Below are 13,885 nucleotides of genomic sequence, written 5' to 3' on the forward strand. Positions count from 1 at the left end.
CCCGATATTTCCATTGAAATTTCCGTATTTTTGGACTACCGATATTTTTTTGAACTACCGATATTTCCGATATCATCGATATTTTAGAACTTGCTAAGTCACTCATGTATCTTACCATGCAATGTATAAAGTGTAAAATATTGTATTAATTCATTATATATAAATGATTATGGTGTGTTTAAACTTCTTTAATTAATTACTACATATTTTCTACACTCACAATGTTTGCGAGCTCGCTATATAATCAACTTAAATTAGTTATATCTATCATGCAATGCATTTCCTTCCAATTTTTTGTGATAAACTAATAGATAATTAACTAAATAAACATCATGCAAAGTTTCAATAAAAGTTTCCAAGTTTTTCTTACAATTTCCATGGTTTTTATTCAATTTTTATTGATATCGATAATATCCCGATATTTCAATCAAAATTTCCGTGTTTTTGGACTACCGATATTTCCGATATCATCGATATTTAATACCTTAATATCACCTACAAATGATTTTAACATCCTTAATTTTAAAAATTAAAAAATAAAACTCTCTCTCTCTACTCCCACGTTCTCAGTCACTTACTTCCTCTCTCTCTCTCCCTCAATTTTAAAAACAAAAATAATTATTCTAAATATTTTATAAACACATGATCTGTTGGTTTAATCAGATGCGAAAATTAAAGAGAGGAATCTCTACATTTTCTACGACCAAGCGAACAAGAGGAATAGAGGGTTAGGATGGCCGATTCATCTTCGTCTCCTTCACAGTCCTTCGTTACAAAGCATTGGGAGGGTTACAAGGATTTCTGGTGCGAGCGATTCTCCTTCCTCAACAACTACTCCAAGTTCGTCAAGCGGGACAAGCCCCTCCCTCCCTGGTCCGACTCCGACGTCGAAGCCTTCATTGCTCTCGACCCTGTCAATGGCCCCGCTGTAATTTCTTACCCTTCTGTCTTTCTTCCATTTTATAATTGTTTAGGGTATATGGGTTTCTTTGATTTCGTGTTTTTCTGACCTTTGTGGATCTGGGTGTACGTATTTTTGTTTCTCTTTTGATCTTTTTTCTGTTTTTTCATCTGGGTATTTGTTAATTTTTTTCTCCTTGATTCAATTTTGGAGATGTGCCCCTTTTTGTCGAATTTCTTGATTTCATTTTGGAGCTGTGCCGCCTTTCTTTTTTCGAGATGAATAATGTTGGTTTGAGTTGATGTATTCATCTGGGTGAGGTTTTTTTCCGTCTATTGTTTCATTATTTTTTTCGCTTATTGTTTATGCTTGGTGCCTTTCGGTTACGAATGAGTGAGGTTGGTGCTTTAATGTTTGGATGGTCTACGGGTGGGGTGTTTAAATGGCTTAGGCAAAACGATGAATGGATGTTCAGAAATTTGCATTAGATTTGATTCGAGACTGTTGTTTTTTTGGCATGAAAGTAATCAAAATAAGCGACATGCAGTGTTTGGAGTTGAATTTTAGTTTATTGATGTTTTGAAGAGAAGGAGTAACGAACCTGAAATCAAACTGATGCGCATGAACCAGTAGAGAAAGCAAAGAGCTATGTGGCTGGAGACTCCGTCCTTATTTTCTGTCATGTATTTCTGGTGGCATTTTGTTTGGGACCCTTTGAAAATGCTTTGTAAGCGGACATGTCTGGTTATTCGTGGAAACAGTCAAGATTCTTGATTGTTAAGAAATTTTGTCTATTTACCTGAGCAAGCAAGTAAACAACTAATCAGTATTGCCCTCGGAAATTATCGAGGTTCACTCCAAACAAACTGTATTTTGTATTTCCAGTGTGGAAAAGAAACACGTCTAAATTGCTATTCTCTTCTTTTTGGTATCTTTTCATATGTCTTGTTATGTTGCCACCGGCCTCCACCTGAAATGCAGCATAAATGAAGTGGAAAAGCATATCTGATTTTGTTTACCTTATATATTTAGATTTCTTATTTATTCTTTTGCAGCTCTAAGTAGTGGCTTTGTGCCACTTAGTACTGCGGTCTAGTGATATTCCTCTTCACTTGTAAGTGAGAGGTCTTAGGTTCGATTCTTGCCAAAGGCGAATTTGAACCACATTATTGCTAGCCCATTTCGAGGCTAAGCCCACCCTCTCCCCCTTAGTGTAAATAATGTTGTTTGTTCAAAAAAAAATAAAGAAGTGGCTTTGTATTTCTTGTTCAAGACAAAAATGAAAGGTTTTCTAAATGCAAACAAATACCATTTGCTAATCTTCTGTTCCAATCATGTATTATACTATTTTCTGGTAACCCAGTTATTTTGCCTGCAACTTGACAAGATGTCTGCTAATATGATATCCGAGTCTCATCTTATGGTTCAATGATGCATTTTCTGTACAGCTAAGGTGTGTTTTCTTTGAATAGCTGAGTTAACACGCTTTTGTTTTGCAGCTGAAGACTGCTAGGGAAGCAGTGAACTTTGGTCTTACAGGAAGTGTTATTGGAGCGGTATCAACTGCTGGCTTTGCGTGGAAATATTCAAGGAGTTTACATGGTAATAATTTGCCTTTTCTTTTAGGGTTTACGATTCTATATGAACAAGTACTGCACAAGGATCAGATGTATCTGGTTCCTTGTTTTTACCTTCACTTAATAAGCTGGCTATTAGTTGGATCTCTAATTATAGCACCACTTCTTCAGTTCGGCCTGACATTTTTTTTGCTTTAAAGTTCAACATTTTCTTTAAACAACCTTTCAAATTTGTGGATGAATAAAAGATGCATATCTAATAATTGGACACATCAACACATCTTGATATCTTATTGATGTACTAAGTTCGTGTTCACTGGCAAAAGATGCTACTTATGAAAATGATAGTGCTTATAACTGGGTATGATAAGATGGACTGACATTGATTTCTATCAGTGGCAAAAAGAAAATATCGTATGAATAGTTCATTATTTCTTTCTTATGTTTTTTTTTTTTTCCATTCCACTTGGCCTGCATTGTCTATCTATATTCTTGAAGCATAAATTTCTGCAAAAATTTGGATATATTTAGTACACGAATTTTACCCTTTCCTTTATTGGTTCCCGTATGCTTTGGGTGTACATGGGTGTGCCGTGTTTCCAATAAACTACCTTCTTTTATCAGGGACTTTGTCTCATTGGTTATTTTGTGGTGTCCTGTAATCTCAAGGTTCGTATGCAGTGGAAGAAATTTTCCTTGTAATCTAGGTTCTTGTTTCAACTGTTTCCCTTTCCAAGAGCGGGACTTTATTTAATCTGTAGCCTTCATTGTTGAAAGCAAATTAAGATTAAGCATTCAAGCTTTGGTAGGGAATCATAAAGCAGCGGTAGGTTATGATGCAAATATTCCCTTTGTCTATTAGAGTGAGCTTATGCTCGTGCATACAGAATAGGCTGTGAAGATATTAGTAACATGTCTTGGTAGGAATCAACCTTATTCCTATATTACATGTTGTAGTGTATTACAACAGATGAGTGCTATCGCTCGGTGATGCATATGACATCTGTCTAGGAATTTTAACTTGCAATCTTCATATGTTTCAATCAGGAGCATTACGATTGACGATAGGTTCTTTTAGAATACATTATGTTATGGATGGGAGGATCTGGTTTCTGAACCCTTATGCATTTGGCAGGTGCTGGACTGTCCTTTCTAGCTGGAGGTGTTTTTGGCTGGACATTTGGACAGGAAGTTGCAAATCACTGGCTGCAACTTTACAGGTTCGACGCCTTGGCTGCACAAACCAAGTTCCTTGAGTGGTGGCAAGAAAAGAACGAGAGACGATCTTAAACATGGCTTGCTCTCGTAAGCAAAGATAATAACCGTTGTTCCAGTTGTACAATAAGAATCAAACACACCTGTGTTGAAAATTGTAATGGGAAAAGATGGTATTCACTTTATATTTGTGCTAGATTGTTTTCTTTTGGGCTCTCAAGAAAATCAATCTGATTGTGAACTTTGTGGATTGTGATGGATTTTTCGTGTGCGGAGAAAATTGTTGCATTTGGTGATTATTTCAGATGTTACAGGTGACGTGCGATCTTGGATGCGCATTTGACTTGTGACCCAAGGACGAGGTTTACAATTAAAATGCGTCTCTCTGGCTTCGTTAGAGTAGGATGGCATGACAAACTTGAATAAGAGTTTTGACACCACTCAAGTAAATTGTACAAAATGGGCTTACGGTGGTTGTCTATTCCAAGATAAAATCATGCTCTTGCAAGCAACGCAACGGTCAAACTCGGTTCACGCATTACCTCTACTGCAATGATCGCTGTACTTCCCCCGTTTTCTGAACACTAATCAAGGAAAGCAATTGTTGGATCTGAACCCAAGTCGCTTCCATCGATTTAAAATCGTTTTTGGCCTGCATTGCTTTCTTCACCCAAGTTTTATCATGCATGCAATGATCCAGAAGCAGCTTCTGGCTGTGCTCAAGCTTGCAACGGAACTCACCCATTTCGGTTTTGTGGTTGGAATTTAACTCCTCCAATTTCTCCAAATTACCTTTTTCTTCAACCAATTTTTTCTCCAGCTCTTCAACCCTTGATTTTTGTACAATGATGCAAGCTTGCAACTTTTCTTCATCCGCTTGAGCTTTTGAAAAAAGGCGATTATAGACTTCTACTTCTTGTTCCAGTGCTATCTTCTGATTAAATTTTTTTCTCACTTCAGCTACGGTTCCATTGGCCTTGTGGTACTTGGACTTCACAGCAGCAAGCTTCACCTGGACATTTTCAATGTTCGCATACTCAACTCCAGTTCGGTCATAGGCGTTTAGCAGGATTTCCAATGACAACTTCAGGTTCCGTAAACATTCAATTTCCATGACTTCATCCATAGAGAGTGCGGTGATACTTTGGATCTTGGCCTTGGCTTGAGAAATCTCATAGGAATCAGGAATGGGAGCATCTTCAGTTATAGCCAAGAGACAAGCATCTGGATGATGATGGAGATAAGTATCCAGAAAGTCCAAAGCTCGGGCAGAATGCAGGGGCTTTGACATCTAAGGTAAGAGTCAGTAAGCATCATAACATGTAAGTGGATACGAAAAAGTCGAGATAGATACAAATTACCTTGACATCAAGATTGTCATGAAAACGGGAGCGGTAGGAACCACTTTCTTTACTTACAGTATTTGGATGAGATGACACTGCTTGAAGCGGGGATTGAGCTACTTGAGGAGGCCGAGATTCAGCTGATTCTTCACTGGGAGGAGATGAAATTTGACTAGGAAGCTTCGCATTTGAAGCATCCGCAACCTCAGTAGGTGGCACATCTTCCAGCTTAGGAATACTGTTATGTTCAGTTACTTCAGCAATGTGTTGCATATCTAGATCAGATTGTTGTCTTTTTGACAGAGGAGGACTCGTGCTTTTCTCATAGATGGCTTCCTTAGCCTGAGAATAGAATTCAGAATCGGACTTTGTTAGATTAATCAAAAGCCGGTGCACTTCTTCTTTGGTTATCCTTGTCTTTCCAAAACTTTTGCCTCGTCTAATTTCGGATTCATTTTTGGATCGATGAGTGGTTCCTTGGCTTGCCAAAACCTTTGCCTCAGTTGGGTTGGCATGAGATAGATACTTCCCCTTTATTATACTTCTCCAAAACGGAAATGCTTTTTTGGTCGTTCTTTTCTTACAATGAGCTCTCCCTCGTCCACTCAGGCATTGAAAAGTAGGCAGAGGATTTGCTTCTTCTCCATCCTCAACTTGCGGAGCCACACATTTGATTCTTTTTTCTGGTGGGTGTACTTGCAGTCGGTCAGAACGGGGGCGTTCAGTTTGTATAAGGGTTGACTCTGCATAAACAAGAATAAGAAGAGAAAGTTACGAACTTTGAAGATCAAATATTGAAGCCTTCAAACGTAGTCAGCCATCGGAAAGGTCAACTCATGTAACAACTATTGAAGCCTTAAAAACGTAAGCAGGTTGACCAACCCAGTTAAACTTAAGAGCAATCTGAATAAAGTGGAGTACAAATTAAGATACTTGATCCATCAGCCTTTACAATTTTGTTGCAGTACCTCTTTGGTATTAATATAATAGTTGATTGATAAACTGTCTCACACAATTGATTAGGCAAGTATTTCAGATTGAACGTACCTTTACGCTTCTTCAAAGCATCATTTGCCTTAAGGGGAGGAAGTGGTCTGTTCTGGTCCAAGTCATGAAGCTTGAAAAGATGGATTAAATCTTGATCATGAGGAAACACTTCCTCATAGTATTTTGCCCACCAGCCTTTGAACGATGAGGTGGCTCTAGGTAGAAGTGAAAATGGAACAAATTTAAGTTTCTTGAACAAGTGAGATGCGGTAGCCTCAAGCTCCTGGAATTGTTCAGAACTTTGAAACACTGTCCTCTCAGAAAAGTCGGTATTGAAAGAAAAGAAAGGGGGAGCAGGAACGTCCTGAATCAAGCCGAACTGACGGGCACAGAGATTTGGGCAATATGCTTCCACACCACAAATTTTTTTTCCAGATTTTCCACAAGTGATACAACCAGGAAGATCACGGCTAACCAGAAAGCTTGCCCACATGTCCAGGATTGTAGAAATTCCAGTTTTGGTCATTTCAGACTGAGGAAAGATCAACCATCGAGGTAACGCATCTGACTTTGAATATGGCATGAAGTTAAAGTTCTCTTCTGTGTCTAAGTGGCTCAGGTACAATAAACAATCGTGAAAGGAAAACTCGGGTCCTTCGAAAAATACATATTTCAGTCCTTCACAAGTGAGGTTGGGTACTGAAAAGCAACTGGGACGTACTTTAGGAAAGTATGTGTGAAGCCAAAGTTGAAGAATCCAAATTGGACCACCAGCAGCACCCAACTCTGAATCAAGCAAGTCCTTTATCCCTCTATACAAGTAAGCAAGAACAAGGGGTCCTAAAGCGTACGGCTCACCCCTAGATAAAGCCACAGCCAAGGGTAAATTGGATGTAACAATCTTGAACGAACGAGAACAAAGTAGGTAACGACAAAGCCAGTAGTGAAGAAATGCCACATGCTCTTCATCTGTCACAAGGCCCTCAATTTTGTTATGTTCTTTAATAAAGGAAGAAAAGGAGGAGTTCTTTGTAATTCGAATGCCAAAGTTATCATCCGGAATGGAGATGGAATTAGCAACGAGAGCATCAAACTGGGGACCATCTGGTCTAAGTCCTAGCAGAGCACTAAGATCTAACAGAGTAATAGTAAGGGGACCATGACGAAGATGAAAAGAGTTTGTGGAAGTTGACCAAAAGCAGAGTGCAGCAAGTACTAAAGAACGATTGAAAGGAATGGCAAACTTAGAGAATTGGAGAATATCATATATTCCCGCTTTATGCCAAATATAGCCTTTTTGATCTTCGACTCTTTCAAACCAAGGGACCCAATTAGGGTCGTTAGTAGGCCACAAACCACGGTGTTCATAAAACCTTTCGTAGAATTTGGCATTTTGATTGTTTAGAAGAAACTCTTCAGTTTTCCGCTTAGGAAACTCACTATTATAACAATCAGGTAACCTTTTTGTGGATTTCAGAGCAGGACCTAAGATAAAGTGTTGGGATGTCGAATCAGGGATAAGTACTTGAAAATTTGTAGTTTCAGTGCCTATTTGCTCCTTCAGGTGGTTCAATCTGTCAAGAGCCTTGGCGTTGGCGTCAGCCGATTCATTGCTGGTGGATGTAAGAGCCATGTTTCTACTCAGAGGTCCTCCTGCTTATAGAAAATTTCAACACAAAATAAAAATTACTATTTTTCCAGATTGGTATCACCAATCTTCCATTGTATCATTCAAATTTTTAATTTTAACCAAAACTTAAATAAACAATTTGGGTTACCCCAAAAGCTCAAGAAAGCAACTGCACAAACAGATTAAAAGCAAATAAAATTAGGGTTACATGTATGACTCTGAGTAGTTAGAAAAGAAACGATCCGACGATTAAGACAAGCATGCAATGCATCAGACAGAAGAAAAATAATAGAAATGGAGTAGATGATAAAACTAGGGTTAGGGTTTAGCCTTTAGCTTTGCACATTTCAATGGAAACAATTACTGCTAAGTTGAGGCATGGCATGAAAAAACTTGCACGCACGAACCAAAACAAGTAGATAGCTCAAAAGAAGCTTTAATTCCAAGATAACGAAGAATCATAATTTTTACCGATTCAAACGAAACAAAGAAGATCAGAATCAGTTTTCTTCTTTTTCTACACGTTCTTGTTTTGTTGTTTGTGTTGGAAGAAGTGAGGGGATGGAAATCTTTTTACAGTGGAAATGGAGCAACTGAAGCCTGCAGGGAGAGGAGGCTGAGAAGTCTTGTGGTGTACTCTTCTATTACTGTTTCTGTCTCTTAAAACACGAAATATTTTTGCTCATGGGTCACCTCTCACACACATCGATACTAGTTATAATGCTCATCATCTTATTTATTATTATTAAATAAAATTTAAATTTAATGTTAAGCGTAAATCTTAATATTTAAATTTATTTAACAAAAAATAAATGAATTTTAACGAAAAGTTTCAGATACTGTTCATTTTAATGAAAAACCATATTTTTATACTAAAAAATTAATCCTAGTATTATTTACTTTACCCTTTGTTTTGTCTTTATCGTTATAACTCACAACTTTCAAATCATTTGCATTAGTTTTCCTTATAAATAAATAGAATGATGAACACAATTGAGCAAAATTGCACCCTTTCAAACATTACTTTTTCTCGGGAAGAGCATGTCATTATATCAAACAAAGAATTTTAGTTGTTTTCAAGCAGTTATATTTGAATTGATTCTTTACCTTAGTAATTAAGTCAAAAAAGGGTTTCCGAAAAAAAAAAAGTCAAAAAAGGTGATTAAAGTATTCTTCTTCACTACTATTTATAATATGGTTTAATAATATTTTTTTTTATTTGTAAATGAAAATTTTTAGGTTCAAATCTCGTGAATGACAAATTCGATATCAATTTATTTATGTAATTATTAGTAAATTGTAAAAAAAATAAAAAAAAATAAAATACAGACACTTACAAATTTTAGAGCTTAAATAAAATTCTTTCTAGAGTGGTGTAAAAAAAATAAAAAAAGTCTCTATTTTAGAAACTTACCATATTTAAGTACTTTACTTTACCACATTACTTTCCATATGAAATTCCTACCATCCATAATTCAGATATTTTTATTCTTTTTCAATCATATTAATAGATAAAAATTTATTAAAAATTCAATTTTTATAATTTAAAAAAAAAAACTAATTCAGTGTTTATGAGCGTAACAAACTTATATTAGCAAAGTCAACATCAATGCAAAAACAATTTATGTTTAAAAATAAATCATAGGTACGAAAATATATATCGGCACCTAAGCTTTGGTATGTAATTACATTATGGAAATATTGGTATATAAGTTTTGGTACAAATGTTTCAATATGTAACTATAGTATCTATACATATATAGATACGTAATATGCATATACATATATATAGAGAAATTCACGCATGAATAGTTGATGATATATGACTTTTCTTATTATGGGATGGACAAAATTTTAATTGTTTGCAAGGATCAATAAATAACCTACACACAAAACAAACTCAATAATTATTATTACAATCTAATTAATATAAAAAAAAATTACAATTAAATGTCAAGGCCTAGCTTTTAGCTTTTTAATCTTGCACAAGGTTTTATTCTAAAATGGATATTTTTCAACGATTATAATGAAATTTTCTGAAAAATATATGGCTTCACTTGTAGGTAGAAAATGTGACAGCATGTCCCGGACGTATATATTATTTATCCTCGAGAGCGTGGGAAAAACTATTATACCCTTGTTATTATTGAGTTGTGTGTGTGTTTTAACTAAGGTTTTGTACCAATAGGTTCTATCCCTTATTATTTGGACCTAATTAGGACTAAAGACTTAAGATTTTGGTTGGTTGACTGCAAACTAGACCACACACACATACCCTCCCCTTATCCCGTTGACTCTCTCTCCTCCCTCTCGCATTTTATTCCATGTCTGTACAATTGTACAGACAAACCTTGAACCCTCCATTTCACGCAGGGATCGAGCTCGTGGTTAGCATCATCGTCTTCATCTCATCCTCACGCATTTATCTATACCATTTTTAGAACATGAAGACCTCATTTTCCCGAGAACCCAGTTTTGGGTCACTGTTCATGCACTCGTGTTATCGAAGTTTTTAAGAGATTTAAAGCTACTAGTGAGTTTTAGGACATCTTCACGAAGCTCGAAGAAGAAAAACGAAATGAATTGGACGTCGGGAAGTCGAGTTTGGTGAGTTTCAAGTTTGGCCGGATTATCGAGGTTCCCCTGCCGAAATCTCGTGGATTTCAAGGCTTGAAAGTGGTAAGGTTTGTTCCTCTAGTCCTAAGCTTCATTTTGGTACAAATTTCATGAAATTTGGTTGAGAAATGAGCGGGAAATGATGATTTGAAGTTTTTCAGTTTTCCGGGGATGGCGTCGGTTACCAAAGTTCGAAGGTTGAAGACGACAAAATATTCCGTCAAGTTTGACGGAATATTCTGACGGCGTCAGGTTAGTTTTAACGGAATATGCTGCTTTTTGAAGGAATATTCCCTATCGCCATTAAAGATTCTGTTAGGCGTGCCAGGCAAGTGACCGCGTGTGGGGGAGCGTCTGGCCGTGCCCTTGCCGGCGCGTGGGGCATCGGAATTTTTTTCTAAAAATATAGGGGTGTTCCTGAGGTTGAGTAAGTCATGGTGGTATATTCAAATGCCCTATTTGAGCATTGTATGAGAAGTTAATTCCTAGTTTTGTGTATGTGCTTTAAATAACGTTTATTCAGTTATTTCGCATATAGGTGAGACCTATCCTGAGGACGAGCACCATCAATCGAGGCTCGGGGGCTACGACCCTTCGACATATCAGTGAGTGGGCTTTTGGTTTTCCATATATACCTATATACTTGAGATTTTTCCTAGAAAATGAATTTGAATGATTATACGTTTTGAAATGCTATGCAAAGTATCTACCTATTTTATTTGTGCATTAGTAGTTGCATATAATTATGACTGGTGATGCGAACGCACAGGTAAGTGCCAAGTAAGTTCATAAATTAAAGATGTGAGATTACTTCAGTTATGCGAGTTATGATGTGATGTGATGAAAGCTCATAAACTTGCACCTGGTGTTAGTGCTCCGGCCCAGAGTTAGGGCACAATCCTTCATGTAATGTTCACCTCTCACACCGTATGCTCACCTTGGATCCAAGTTAGGTGCACAGTCTTGTCGTACAGACCACTTTAGGTGGTTTCGACTCGTAGGTGACCCGCGATTATTCGCACATCCTTTACGTGATCGTAGCACTAGAGCATATTTAATTTACACCTAGTCTTGTCATACAGACCACTGTAGGTGGTTCCGACTCGTCTGCAGGACTTGATTTGATATGATTGAGATTGGTTATGAGCTATATACTCAGCAGTGCAGTTTGAGTTAGAGAGATTTGGCTGATGCGATATTTGACATTTATATATTTTGCCTGGTTTACCTATAGCATTGCATTGAGATACTTTGGCATGGTATACTTCTATGGATTTTCATCTTGAGTATGATTTCTGATTCAGATTATTATTATTATTTTCTGAGAAGTTATATATGTTTTATGGCGAGGGGTTAGAACTTTTGAGAAATGAAATGATTTTGAAAAGCTTTGTTTTTGCCCACTTACACTTTTTGTTTTGCGCCCCTCTAGGTTTTAAGTAGAAATGCTTGGTGGATCATGAGGATTTCGACGAGGGTTCTGACAAAGCATCATAAATGTAGAATCACCCTCGGGTATTGTATAATTAGTACTTGTCCTGCTTGACTGCACTTAGGATATTTATGCTATGATTGTGTATTTCACGTTTAATCTCACACTAACACTCTATCTTAACTAGTTCTGCTAGTAGTTTGGTTTTTATTCCTTCGCAACTCCTTTATATCTTTATTGCTTCCGCACCGTGCACATGGTTACGTCACTCCCACATGATGGCCAGCATGCCCTGATTTAGGTCAGGGTGTGTCAGTTTGGTATCAGAGCATTAGGTTTGCAGTCCTGCATGTCTTGAGAATTTCTAATTATTTTGATGTCTTCTGTCAGAACTATGCCGCCTCATAGAGATCCACGTCCTTCTGTTGAGCCTAGTTTTCCCAATATAGCTCAATTAGGGGAAGCTATAGCTAATGCTATTCAGTCTTCGCTTCGTCCTCCCCAAAGAACACCCCTTGAGAATGTGTATAACCTGAAGCTGAATCATTTTATATGGAATGAAGGACATGAAGGAGCGGAGAAATGGATTAATCATATTGAGAAGACTTTTCGTGTAATGCAGAGTCAGGGGAATCTTCCTCCTGATAGGTAGGTCGAGACGACTACCTGGATTTTAGGTCAGGAGCCTGCATCCTGGTGGAGACAGGAGTCTTATCAGTTGACCCCAAAGGAAATTGCGGACTGGGAGGTATTTAAACAGTTGTTTTAGAAAAGGTTTATTCCCCCTGAGTATATTGATCGCAAAAAGCAAGAGTTTACTCAATTAAAGTAAGGGAAGATGACGGCAAATGAGTATTATAGGAGATTCACTAACTTGTCTCGTTATCATCCGAAGGTTGCTGCTAATCCAGTTGCGATACTCCGTCATTTTAGGTTGGGTACAAAAAAGAAATGGCGTTCTATAGCGACCTTGACTCCATGTGCTACTTACCAAGAGTTTTATGAGATTTTGTTGAAGATTGAGGACTCAGAACACATGCCCAATGAAAGTGAAGATGAAGAAGAAAAGAACGGGAATAAAAGGCGAGATGATAAAGGTAAAGGTCAGTCTTCTCAAGGACCTCATAAGACTCAGAGTTTTAAGAGGAGTGGAACTAGTTCCAGCTCTTCTAGCGGAGGTTTTAGTGCCACTGGTCAGAGCGTTATCCATTCAATTCAATGAATCTAAGGAAATCTAATAATCAATTGGTGCAATCTAATTAATTCGGGGCATTGTCATTCATGGTTTATCGAAAGAATAACTGGAAATCAATTCGTATGCCTATGTTTTATGTGTGGAGAAGGAACCCTCTAACTAGCCTTTCACCCATTCTATTTCATTCAATTTCGAGTTTTTAAAGTTTGTTTTACAAGTTTCTGTTTTTAAGTTATAATTTCGTCAAAACAAAATCACTTTTTCTTAAGTCTTGTTTTTGGAGTCAACCTGTTTTCTTTTAGTATTTTGAGTCAAGTTAAGTTTTATTTTCGTCCAAATCACTTGTTAGGTCTAGAATTGAGTCCTTTTGATTGTTTGTTGCTGTTTTGAGTATTTTAAGTCAGTTTTGAGTCTATAGAGTCTAGAATTCGAGGCATTGTCATTCATGGTTTATCAAAAGAATAACTAGAAATCGATTTGTATGCATATGTTTTATGTGTGGAGAAGGAACCCTCTAACTAGCCTTTCACCCATTCTATTTCATTCAATTTCGAGTTTTTAAAGTTTGTTTTACAAGTTTCTGTTTTTAAGTTTTAATTTCGTCAAAACAAAATCCCTTTTTCTTAAGTCTTGTTTTTAGAGTCAAAGCCTGTTTTCTTTTAGTATTTTGAGTCAAGTTAAGTTTTATTTTCGTCCAAATCACTTGTTAGGTCTAGAATTGAGTCCTTTTGATTGTTTGTTGCTGTTTTGAGTATTTTAAGTCAGTTGTGAGTCTATAGAGTCTAGTTTAGTGTTTTTGAGTCTTATTTGCATTGATTAGCAGCCCTAATTAATCCCGGTCTAAAACGATCCCTACTTACATCTTTACTACAATTGTCAATAATAGGGTTTAATTTGTGTGTCGAGTTAATTTTCTCATCAGATTGTAGCATCCCACATCGCCCAATGGAGTGGATCCTGTAAGCCTTATATGTATATTCCTATCTCTA

The 13,885-nt window shown here is 36.9% G+C and overlaps 2 protein-coding genes and 1 long non-coding RNA gene across 5 annotated transcripts; 2 read left to right on the forward strand and 1 right to left on the reverse strand.

The window, feature by feature from the left end:
- Window positions 1-634: 634 nt before the first annotated feature.
- On the forward strand, window positions 635-3,992 carry LOC126588306 (succinate dehydrogenase subunit 6, mitochondrial-like). Its single transcript, XM_050253380.1, has 3 exons — window positions 635-928; window positions 2,401-2,503; window positions 3,614-3,992. Exons 1-3 carry the CDS (start codon window positions 734-736, stop codon window positions 3,766-3,768), a joined length of 453 nt encoding a protein of 150 aa, XP_050109337.1. The 5' UTR covers window positions 635-733; the 3' UTR covers window positions 3,769-3,992.
- Window positions 3,993-4,098: 106 nt separating this feature from the next.
- LOC126588301 (uncharacterized) lies at window positions 4,099-7,712 on the reverse strand. Of its 2 annotated transcripts, none has more exons than XM_050253376.1 (3): window positions 6,084-7,712; window positions 5,055-5,779; window positions 4,099-4,975 (listed from the first exon to the last, which is right to left on the reverse strand). In XM_050253376.1, exons 1-3 carry the CDS (start codon window positions 7,654-7,656, stop codon window positions 4,238-4,240), a joined length of 3,036 nt encoding a protein of 1,011 aa, XP_050109333.1. In that variant the 5' UTR covers window positions 7,657-7,712; the 3' UTR covers window positions 4,099-4,237. The 2 variants fall into 2 exon arrangements, with proteins under 2 accessions (XP_050109333.1, XP_050109332.1); XM_050253375.1 differs by having other exon boundaries at window positions 4,099-4,984.
- A 2,135-nt stretch (window positions 7,713-9,847) lies between these two features.
- Window positions 9,848-13,059, forward strand: LOC126588307 (uncharacterized). 2 transcript variants are annotated; one of them, XR_007611408.1, is made up of 3 exons: window positions 9,848-10,521; window positions 10,793-10,874; window positions 12,092-13,059. It is a non-coding gene; the product is annotated as an uncharacterized LOC126588307 (long non-coding RNA). The 2 variants fall into 2 exon arrangements; XR_007611407.1 differs by having other exon boundaries at window positions 10,808-10,874.
- The last annotated feature ends 826 nt before the right edge of the window (window positions 13,060-13,885 follow it).

The sequence above is a fragment of the Malus sylvestris genome, chromosome 11, assembly GCF_916048215.2.
Source record: "Malus sylvestris chromosome 11, drMalSylv7.2, whole genome shotgun sequence".
NCBI lineage: Eukaryota > Viridiplantae > Streptophyta > Magnoliopsida > Rosales > Rosaceae > Malus > Malus sylvestris.

What these genes read in the sequence shown, in the direction of transcription:
- LOC126588301 (XM_050253375.1), bottom strand. Translation starts at nt 7,656, where the DNA reads ATGGCTCTTACATCCACCAGCAATGAATCGGCTGACGCCAACGCCAAG. An exon ending in TGCTTTGAAGAAGCGTAAAG is followed by an intron (nt 5,780 to 6,083) that starts GTACGTTCAATC and finishes TTGTTTATGCAG; the next exon opens with AGTCAACCCTTATACAAACT. An exon ending in ATGACAATCTTGATGTCAAG is followed by an intron (nt 4,985 to 5,054) that starts GTAATTTGTATC and finishes CTCTTACCTTAG; the next exon opens with ATGTCAAAGCCCCTGCATTC.
- LOC126588306 (XM_050253380.1), top strand. Translation starts at nt 734, where the DNA reads ATGGCCGATTCATCTTCGTCTCCTTCACAGTCCTTCGTTACAAAGCAT. An exon ending in ACCCTGTCAATGGCCCCGCT is followed by an intron (nt 929 to 2,400) that starts GTAATTTCTTAC and finishes TTTGTTTTGCAG; the next exon opens with CTGAAGACTGCTAGGGAAGC. An exon ending in ATATTCAAGGAGTTTACATG is followed by an intron (nt 2,504 to 3,613) that starts GTAATAATTTGC and finishes TGCATTTGGCAG; the next exon opens with GTGCTGGACTGTCCTTTCTA.